Source organism: Sinohyriopsis cumingii, chromosome 16 (assembly GCF_028554795.1).
Source record: "Sinohyriopsis cumingii isolate HCF-2022 chromosome 16, ASM2855479v2, whole genome shotgun sequence".
Lineage (NCBI taxonomy): Eukaryota > Metazoa > Mollusca > Bivalvia > Unionida > Unionidae > Sinohyriopsis > Sinohyriopsis cumingii.
Window position 1 is genome coordinate 11,214,172 of NC_142976.1, and position 12,063 is coordinate 11,226,234.

At 33.5% G+C, this 12,063-nt stretch overlaps 1 protein-coding gene across 1 annotated transcript in view; it reads left to right on the plus strand.

Annotated features, from left to right (window-relative positions):
- The window catches only part of LOC149779943 (leucine-rich repeat and coiled-coil domain-containing protein 1-like), a 476,629-nt gene that overhangs the window by 195,674 nt on the left and 268,892 nt on the right, over window positions 1-12,063 (plus strand). The window contains exons 11-12 of the mRNA XM_089936640.1: window positions 889-988; window positions 8,049-8,167. Coding sequence (XP_089792766.1) covers window positions 889-988; window positions 8,049-8,167 — 219 coding nt within the window. The remainder of the gene's footprint in view (window positions 1-888; window positions 989-8,048; window positions 8,168-12,063) is intronic.

Below are 12,063 nucleotides of genomic sequence, written 5' to 3' on the forward strand. Positions count from 1 at the left end.
CTGGTCGTCTTTGTTTTTTGCAATATACGTGATAAAAAAAATTCAGTAATGATCATTTGTTGCAACTGTTATCAATGTTGCTTTTCTCCTGAAATCACCACCAGTATTTTTAGCATTGGTATATAAATTAAATATTGGACTTCAAAATCATGTTCATGTATTAGAATTTATTAATCATTGCCATGGATTGTGTGAATAACATCCCATTGAGTGCTGTGAAAAATATTAAAGATTGATGCCTTTTTACTGGTAATTCTGGGGCCCTGAGTGACTGAGTGGTCTAAAGTGTTCACTTTTGGCAATGACTGCTTGTTTCTTGAGCTTGGCCAATGTGAGAGAACTGCCTGTAGCTTCCCGTGAGTCTTTTTCCAGGGTTCTTTGTACACGAGTGAAACTGGCGAGAGAGAGAGAGAGAGAGAGAGAGAGAGACACACACACACACACACACACACACACACACATCTTTGTATATGATTTATTTTTTAAACTGGTCAGCAGAACTGACCAAATTATACAGAAAGCCTCACAGACATTGCTGCTATATGACACTCTATGACCACCATTAGTAAAAATAAATTAAGTGACTTTTTGAAATAATTAAAAATACACTAAATTGTAAAGCAACAGTCAACTTCTACATGCTAATATTCATCTATAAGAAAAAGAATTGCATGAAAGAAGAATTTTAAATATAGTTCAATTATCATTTCAGTTTACTATATTTGACCTAAATTACCATAATCCCTCATTACACCACTGAACATTTTTACATGAGCTTTTAGTATAGATGACACAAACTTATCCAAAATATTTTAAAGCAGTTAAACACAGTGAATTTCACTACATCACCATTGTTAGTGGATGATCATTTAAACTTTTTCTCTGTAGCAAATCATGCAGGAGCTTGAACAAGAAAGAGAAAGGCGATGGAAAGCTGAACAAGCTGCTAAGAGATTAGCCACTTGCATTCAGGAGATGCATTCAAAAAGTAAGTATTTTAATGTTATACAATGTAAGCTAAGCTCTCAAAAACCAAACTCCCTTTCGACCAAATTAAGTTTTCAGTTTTGAGAGTAGATGTCCCTGCACATTAAGGTAATTATTTATGGTTGTATAATACATAAATAGTCAGTTAATTTATTGCACTACTGGTCATAGAACACATAATCTTATGAGATGACCTATTGCCCATGCGTGTGTAAGTTGGATTTTTAATATAGCTTTAACAATTATTCAGTCATATTGCTATGAAGTCTGCAGTGGAGCAGTTTATAGTGATGTCCAGCACTGTGGCATCATGCCACAGACATGTAGCATGATGTCCCACTCAGTTACATTATCCTGACACCAGGCCAACCTGTCCTAATTCTAACCTCTTAATGCTGAACACCAAGTGAGGCAGTTCTTAGTACCATGTTTATAAGTCTTTGGTATGACTCAGCTGGGGTTCGAAACTGCGACCTCCCAAATCCAAGGTGGACACTCTAACCATTAGGCCACCAGAGATGTCCCTATTGCCCATCATCCATTGTCCATCTGTACATACATACATACATAGATACATAGATACATACATACATACATACATACATACATACATACATACATACATACATACATACATATTGGCTTTACATACATACATACATACATACATACAACAGACAGACAGACAGACAGACATTACTCTACTTTACTTTTTACTTTACTTTACCATGCCTTACCTCACCTCACTCACCTCTTATCATAAGCTTTAGTTGGAACTATTTCAACCTGGTGCTATTCAGAGATCTATTATAACCTCTACAGTGGCCATCTTGATATTTTTTTTATCACTGCATCTTCAGAACAGATGGTCTTATTAATATTTAATTTTCACTAAAACACTTTTTATATCTTGTCGGTCCTTAATGAAAATGATGTTATTAATGAAAATGGTGTTATTAATGAAAATGGTGTTATTAATGAAAATGGTGTTATTAATGAAAATGATGTTATTAATGAAAATGGTGTTATTAATGATAATGAAAATGGTGTTATTAATGAAAATGGTGTTATTAATGAAAATGGTGTCATCATACCTTCCATATTGTTGTTGTGATGGTGATCTTAACTATCTTGTTTTTTCAACTCCTCTGGGAAGGATGGTCTTATCAAGATGGAGTCTTCACCAACAGACTTGGTAATTCTAGCTAGGTCTAAATAAAAATAGTGCTTTTCTAAAATCCAATATGGTCACCATTACAGTAATCCAATATGGCCACCATTACAGTAATCTTGAAAGAAATATTGTTATTTGTATACTTCTTAAACAGAAAATCATATTGATATGTGGTTTTATATGATAAAATCATATTGATATGGGGTTTGATATGATAAAATCATATTGATATGGGGTTTGATATTATAAATTCATATTGATATGGGGTTTGATATGATACAATCATATTAATATGGGGTTTGATATTATAAATTCATATTGATATGGGGTTTGATATGATAAAATCATATTGATATGGGGTTTGATATGATAAAATCATATTGATATGGGTTTGATATTATAAATTCATATTGATATGGGGTTTGATATGATACAATCATATTAATATGGGGTTTGATATTATAAATTCATATTGATATGGGGTTTGATATGATAAAATCATATTGATATGGGGTTTGATATTATAAATTCATATTGATATGGGGTTTGATATGATAAAATCATACTGATATGGGGTTTGATATGATAAAATCATATTGATATGTGGTTTGATATGATAAAATCTTATTGATGTGTGGTTTTATATGACACAATCATATTAATATGGGGTTTGATATTATAAATTCATATTGATATGGGGTTTGATATGATAAAATCATATTGATATGGGGTTTGATATGATAAAATCATATTGATATGTGGTTTGATATGATAAAATCTTATTGATATGTGGTTTTATATGACACAATCATATTAATATGGGGTTTGATATTATAAATTCATATTGATATGGGGTTTGATATGATAAAATCATATTGATATGTGGTTTGATATGATAAAATCATATTGATATGTGGTTTGATATGATAAAATCTTATTGATATGGGGTTTTATATGATAAAATCTTATTGATATGGTGTTTGATATGATAAAATCTTATTGATATGGGGTTTGATATGATAAAATCATATTGATATAGGGTTTGATATGATAAAATCATATTGATATGGGGTTTGATATGATAAATCATATTGATATGGGGTTTGATATGATAAATCATATTGATATGGGGTTTGATATGATAAAATCATATTGATATGGGGTTTGGGGTTTGATATGATAAAATCATATTGATATGGGGTTTGATATGATAAAATCATACTGATATGGGGTTTGATGTGGTAAAATCATATTGATTTAATGTAATTTTGTTTACAAGGAATTTGATATTTTCCAGAAAATTCAGTTTTACCTGAATGTTTCCATAAATATTTAATAATAGAAATACTTGTTTCTATTTTTGACTTAGTTCCTGGCCTTGATTGAGGGTCAAATAAACAACTTTTTTCTAGGAGTAAAATCATTGGTTCTTATCAAGGATATACAGGAGCTATGTGACTTTTACATGTAAACATGATCACATGATCCTCTATTTTGCAATTAGGCATTTCCAAAATTGTGAAATACTTAGTATTAATAGTGATGTTTAGAGAGATCTCAGAGTCCGGGCTTTTAAACAGTTGGTGTCAAGTTGTTTTCTTCTGTTGTGACCAGTATTGAAGTATTGAAATTTTTGAGTTTTTGAATTATATGTTAATTCTTCTTCTGATTACATGGACTCAAAAAGATTAATTCGTTTCTCTGGAAATATTATTGTATTCATACAGGACTCTTGAACAAGGACTTTTCTTGAAAATTTTATTTGGATTTCCAAAACCGGAGGATAAATCATTGTGTTTGTACAAGGAACTGTGGACTTCAACACAGTACAGGCTACAGCATATGTCATTGCCTTCCATTTTGGATTCTTCATTGGGACTTGAACTTAAAATCATTAGAACATTTCATTATTAGGACTTCTGAAATTTTATTCGTGGATTATTCTTGGGTTATTTTATGATATGATTCTTAAAACCGTAAGTTCATATTTTTTCATTTTTAAAGTATTTAAATAGGGAAATAAATTATTTATATTTTTCAAAGTTTGTTGTTTTCACTCTTTCTTGTATTGCTGTTTATTCGCGCTTAAACATAAGATTTGATATGATAAAATCATATTGATATGGGGTTTGATATGATAAAATCATATTGATATGGTGTTTGATATGATAAAATCATATTGATATGGGGTTTTCACCAAAACGCTTCTTATTCTGTCTTGTTGGTCTTAAAGGAAAAATACTGCCAGGGCAATTTTAACATCCATCTTGAAAATCTTTTTATTGCTACTTCTACCGGATGGATGGTCAAATGAAATGGGGTTTTCACCAACAGATTTGTTATGATATCTAGTTGGTCCTAGATAGAAGTGATGCTAATCTGAAGTCCAATATGGACACCATGGCAGCCATCTTGAAAATCTTGTTATTAGGGTGTGTTGTTGGTCCTAAATGAAATGGTGCTGATCTGACCTCAAATATGACCACTGATCTGACCTCCAATATGGCCACTGATCTGACCTCTAATATGGCCACTGATCTGACCTCCAATATAGCCAAAGTGTTGGCCACATTGCAAATCTTGTTGCTGTTACTCCTATTAAAGCAAAGGTCATATTGACATAGTGTCTATTTCAGGGACTCTTGTTTAAATAAATATACTGGTATGTGATAGATAAAATTTAACACTGTCTGTTTTTCCATGTTAGACTATTTTTCTCATTATGGCTTAGATTTTTCTCAGTATGGCTTAGATTTTTCTCAGTATGGCTTAGACTGTTTAAGACCATTGGCTGACCACATGCACTAAGTTGTAGTTTTACAGGGGTCATTTTAATTTTCAATTGAAATTTGGAATTGTAAATTTCTTTTTGTTTTTATAGTAGAGAGATTTCAGTTTGAAAAGTTAATGTTTATTGATATAAAGAAGGACAAAAATTGAGGACCAGAAATATGACCCAGATTTAAGAGGTTGTGGTCCTGCGATATTTCACAGTAACACCAAAAAAAAATATCTTCCTAGTTTTGTCTGTCATGCAAAGTATAGCTGAAATATATCTTATGTACAGATCACCTTTCTGACAACATTGTCACTGTTATTGTTGTTGGTTTTGGCATCAGTGTTAAGGTTCTGCATTTAGCCTAGCTCTTCAAAACATTTGTAATAAGCTGTCCCGAAATTTTAAGGGTAGATTCACATTGAAGGCACTTACCAGGGGCAAACATGGGTCACAGTGACTTATTTTGTTAAAACTGATCCATCTTGGCGGGTTCTATATACTGCTCACTGCTGGCAAAGTCTTAGTGACTATCTTTCTTGCTCAAAAGATTATTTAAAGTTTTTGGCATTGATCTCATTTTTGTTTGAAATTGTTGAATGTACATTAATGACACTTATTTGTTCAGGGTTCCGACACTAACAAGAAATTGGGGAAAAAAAATCCTGACTTGGATAAACCAAAATGTCACAAGCAGAAAGATGCATCAAGTACACTTTGCTTACAGGAGCAGAATATAAAGCTTCTCTGACTGATTTTTGTGGTAAAATCAGCATTTCCATTTGGGAATGGAAATACTTAAACCCAAATATTTATTTGTTTGTTTATTTATTTATTAAATAGAGTTGGTATTATACTTAAATTAATTAAAATTATTCTAAGTGGTTTAATTTTACGTTTGTAAGTGTACACTGACACAGTGTATGAATGAAGAAGCATAAACCCATAGATTTATTAATATTTTAACCTAAATTCTCATTTTTTTTGTTTAGTTTGCATTGGAAATGTATCATTTTCTGTTGCATTCAAAAGAGAAAAGAAAAACAAATATCTTTATTTTAATATGGAATGCATTTATGGCCCAGCATTGTTCATTATGCCCTGATTAACCTTTAGCATTATGCCCTGATTAACCTTTAACATTATGTCCTGATTAACCTTAACCTTATGCCCTGATTAACCTTTAACATTATGTCCTGATTAACCTTAACCTTATGCCCTGATTAACCTTTAACCTTATGCCCTGATTAACCTTTAACATTATGCCCTGATTAACCTTTAACATTATGTCCTGATTAACCTTTAACATTATGTTGCTGTTGTTGTTGTTGTGGGGTTTAACGCCATTTTTCAGCACAAGATAGGCTATGTATGGCGGCCAGTATTAATGGTGGAGGAAGAACCCGGGAAAACCCCGGGAAGAACCACCGACCCACGAGAAGCTACTGGCAAGCTTTCTCACATACCCACATTGGCTGAATCCTAGACTTGAACCCACTCAGACAGAGGTGAGATTTAACATTATGTCCTGATTAACCTTTAACATTATGCCCTGATTAACCTTTAACATTATGTCCTGATTAACCTTTAACATTATGCCCTGATTAATCTTTAACATTATGTCCTGATTAACCTTAACCTTAAACAAGATTGCAAATCTTGTTGCTGTTTCTCCTGTTAAATCAAACATTGAACATTATGCCCTGATTAACCTTTAACATTATGCCCTGATTACCTTTACTACAACTTGATAAAGTATTGTGATGGGCAATTCATGCTTGATATGTTAAAATATTGTCCAAAATGGAATCTTTGTAGGTCAAATTGCATTTTTCATTGTTCCACTACCAAATTGTCATGTGACACCATGACTGTGGCACATGCCTATGATGTCACAAAGGTACGAGATTGAACTATTATTGCTATTGTAACATTTTATGAGAGAGATAAGTCTATCCATGAAAATGTATCTTTTTTTAACTAGATTTTATGGGCATTCAGAGCAAACTAGTCCTTTGAGAAGAAGAAATATGATATAATGTCATAACAGTTATAAAAATATTATGCCAGTTCACCAGCAAATATGGCTGCTATGGAAAATCTTTTAAACAAATTCTCAAAAATCTTGCAGCAGAATTTGACCAATTTTTACTTAAAGCATTCTAGCATGAAAGACTTCTAAAAAGAACACTTAAGAGACTTTGATTAAATTTGATGGAAAGTGTTTGAACACTTTTGTCATATCTATACATACTGCATGATGCTGTTCCACCATTAAATATGGCTGCTGTTACTAAAAGTAGGCAAACCTTATGGCACAAAAAAATCCCACTGAACAGAATTTGACAAACTTTGACACAAAGGATACTAACATATGGGCCTGTCGGAATTGGACAAATGACATCCTGACATATGGGCCTGTCAGAATTGGACAAATGACGTCCTGACATAAGGGCCTGTTAAAGTAGAACAGATAATACCTGATGTACCATCAGGTATGGAGGATGTAAATTACAGGTACAGAGAAACCTTGAAACAATTATTTTCATGACACATGCAATCAACAGGACTGGAAATTTGTTATGCAGAAATTATCCCACTGACTCCCAATTTCTCCACCTACTGCTCATGCATTGGCCTATTTGGCAGATGTCAGTTGAGCAATTTCAGGGCCACTTGAGTCTCTTTTGTTTTACCTATAACTATTTAGCAACAAAATGAACAAAAATATATACCAAATAATTACAGACAATACAGTATAGAAGTAAGTTTTTCATATAGCACTATGTCTTGCCTCTTTTGGTCACGGTCACCATCTTTCTGTTGGTTAGACATAAAAAATATACAAACTGACATTAGCTTTGCTATGTCTTGCAATTTTGCTTTAAAAGTATTAAGGCAAGATAAAAATTAGCTTTACTAAGCAACTACCTGCCTAAGATTACCAATCACTGAATACAGTTTTTACTGCAGTTGTCATTGCTCTTGAATGGCAGTAAGTCATCTCTTGTTTCAACATTTTGACACAGCATAATTACACTTGGAATTTATTATCTAGGTAAACCAGACAATCTGATTCTTCTATATTATATAAATTTCTTTTCTTTTCAGCAAAAGAAGAAAGAGACATGAAAGAAACAGCAGTAGAAGCAATCACAAAACTAAAGCAAGCTTTAAGCAGTGAAAGAGAAGCCAAATTGCGGCTTTTAGATGATACAGAAAAATTAAAGGTAAGCATGTGGGATATGGATGCATTTCAGTCTTTTGAAGGCCTTGAAATATTTTATTAGATTTAATGAATATTCAAACAACACAAGACACAGGTTCAATTAAAAGTTTATTGTACGTATAAAATAATCTGTGGCATAATGGGGCTAATTTCATCACAGCACATTGTATCAGCCAAATTCTGAATTTGCCTATAAGAATATCTCAGGAACAAAGACTTGGGTGAGTTTATAGGGTTGTGAAGAGTGTCTAACACTTGTGTATGAAACTGCAAAGGGCTGTTATGAGGTATATAGGGACACTGATAAGCGAAACTCAGCAAGTCCGATCCTGAGGATTGCTATGTTATAAAACAGCAGCTAATACTCCATGCATGCTTCGAAGGAAAAAGGTGTGAAGTATATGTGCGTAATAGTAATTAAATTGATTTGTGTGGTGTTTTACACCAGTTGAGTACATTTAAGTACTGACAGAAGTTGGGGGGGGGGAGTGCAAAGAGAATTTCCACCTCAACCCAGATTTCCTACCTTGGTGCATATATTTTACGTCATTGTGTTGATCTGATATACAACACCAAATAAATCAATGTATTAATTTTTCTAGAAGGTGTCAGATGGAAGTTAAAATAAACTGGTCTTAAGAAGTTCCTTTACCAGTGATTTGTATGTACTCATTGCAATAACAGTGATTTGTATGTACTCATTGCAATAGCAGTCATTTGTATGTACTCACTGCAATAGCAGTGATTTGTATGTACTCATTGCAATAGCAGTGATTTGTATGCACTCATTGCAATAGCAGTGATTTGTATGCACTCATTTCAATAGCAGGGATTTGTATGTACTCATCGCAATAGCAGTGATTTGTATGTACTCAATGCAGTAGCATTGATTTGTATGTACTCATTGCAATAGCAGTCATTTGTATGTACTCATTGCAATAGCAGTCATTTGTATGTACTCATTGCAATAGCAGTCATTTGTATGTACTCATTTCAATAGCAGTGATTTGTATGCATTCTTTGCAATAGCAGTGATTTGTATGCACTCATTGCAATAGCAGTGATTTGTATGTACTCATTTCAATAGCAGTGATTTGTATGCATTCTTTGCAATAGCAGTGATTTATATGCACTCATTGCAAGAGCAGTTAATTTGTATGTACTCATTGCAATAGCAGAGATTTGTATGCACTCATTGCAGTAGCAGAGATTTGTATGCACTCATTGCAATAGCAGAGATTTGTATGCACTCATTGCAATAACAGTGATTTGTATGTACTCATTGCAATAGCAGTGATTTGTTTGCACTCATTGCAATAGCAGTGATTTGTATGCACTCATTGCAATAGCAGTGATTTGTATGTACTCATTGCAATAGCAGTGATTTGTATGTACTTATTGCAATAGCAGTGATTTGTATGCACTCATTGCAATAGCAGAAGGGCAGGATGTTGCCTTAATGCTGTCTGTCCATAAGTCTGTATGTCTGTAATCTTTAGATCCATTTTAGCCTGATTGCACAAAATCCTTTTTACTTAGCACATTGAAATTTTTACAGACTTCATCACGGTTATAAATAGATGACCTAATTCTTCATCATGGTCATGAATAGATGACCTAATTCTTCATCATGGTCATGAATAGATGACCTAATTCTTCATCATGGTCATGAATAGATGATCTAATTCTTCATCATGGTCATGAATAGATGACCTAATTCTTCATCATGGTCATAAATAGATGACCTAATTCTTCATCATGGTCATGAATAGATGACCTAATTCTTCATCATGGTCATGAATAGATGACCTAATTAGATTTGCAAGATATTACAGATATTTTCCAATTGTTTTACACATTTTAAAACTTATTCAGGTTACCCTCTATTTTTAGACCGAAAAATATTGTTGTTAAAATAATAAGCAAAAACTATTTGAGGTAGCCAAATGGGATTTTGTAAGCAAATTTATATTTTTTGATTATGTTTTCATATCACATCAGTGGTTCCATTTTGTCACACATTTGTGAAGTTTTGGGACTTTAAAAAAAAGTGAAGGTGGAACATCAAAATTTGGCATGCTTGACATGATTTTGTGCCATTATAGCAATTTGTCCAGTTTTTCTGGTTTTAATTTTTTTTTACTTTGACTTGTTTAATCGCCATTGGGGCATACACGTGTTACAAACACAAATCTAGTTATTTTATGATGCATTGACACCAAAGACCAATGTTCAAGGAGATTAAATTAAACATCTCGCTATTTCCTCACATCATGGTTTATTTCTGGTTCCACCATTTAGAATTAATTCTGTACCCAATGTATTCACTGGAATTGTGGGAGTAGTAGTGTCTTTCCTTCGATTACTGGGAAGACTGATTCTTCAGGACTTGGGTGACTTGCTGATCCACGATGTTTAGAGGGTCTGCTCCTTTGTTGGTCCACAGTAGTTTCGTTAGGGCTCTTACACAACCATGAAAAGTCAGAGCTCATTTAATCTCAGGACTTTGTTTACATGGGAATGATTTTCCACACAAACTACATCTTTGTATCATTCAGTCTCCTGGATTGTCCAGTAGTCTTTTGATTTTTGACCCCATCTTTTGATCTACTGATTTGCCAAGAAAAACTTGGAGAAATAAAAAATCTGCCAAAGATAGGTGTTTTTTTGCTAAAGCAACATCTTCCAAGCTTAGGTATTTCCAGCTTAAACAACATTCATTGGACTTTTACGGTTATTGTAATCCATCAGTTACGTGATTAACAACCTAACAACCATTCAGATTGCGCTTGCAAAACACGCTGATTCATTTATTGCTGATTCATTTATTGTAAAAACGTAAGTTATTTTGCTCATCAGTGTTTCATTATTGAGTAATGTGTCATATATAACAGTAATGTGTCATATACAACAGCTTGCAGGCAATCTGACTAGTTCATGATTTACGTGGAAATGTAATATTTTTGATATCATATTGAAATGAATGCTAAAAGATTCGCAGGAAAATACTTACTTCTAACCCTTCTCTGGTGTCTGGCATAATTGTTGTCTATGAAAAATATGTACTTCGCATGGGTGTGCAAGGTGAAAGGGTTGACCATGTCTTAATGACAGTTCTCTGCCATGTGGGAGGAGGTATTCGCACCGAGCAGACAAGATTATTTGAGATGAAAATGCAGAAGCTATGAAATAGCGATAGGTAAGTATTGCATAACTAAAATTAGTTTTACCTTCTCCCCCCCTCTAAATAAAAAACTTTTAACCCTATGGTTTGTTATGGGTTTCCCCACAAGTGTTTTTTTTTAAAAACAAGACATAATTTTCGCTGTTTATCCTATTACCAATCGGGATGTTGCCACATTTGTGCTGCATCCACTCACTTAAAATTAATCAGTTTCATGAAAGTATTCTCTTTGTGTTATTGGTACAAAAGTCTGTTTTGATTTCCCATCCACTTCCTGATTGCCAGCATTGACTCAAAGTCTTTTATATCACCATCAATATGATTTGCCATATTCTCGTAAGTTCATCAAACTATCAACACTCAGTCTCCATCACAAAATTGTTTTGGTCGAATTACGGCACAAACTCCTTGCTCACACTCCATGCTCTACGCTGGAAGTACTCCATTCTTGACACTGGAACTATTCCAGGCTTGACGCTAGAAGTACTCCATTCTTGACACTGGAAGTACTCCATGCTTGCCACTGGAAGTACTCCATTCTTGACACTGGAAGTACTCCATGCTTGCCACTGGAAGTACTTCATGCTTGCCACTGGAAGTACTCCATTCTTGCCACTGGAAGTACTCCATGCTTGCCACTGGAAGTACTCCATTCTTGCCACTGGAAGTACTCCATGCTTGCCACTGGAAGTACCTGTGAAATTTCCATCAGA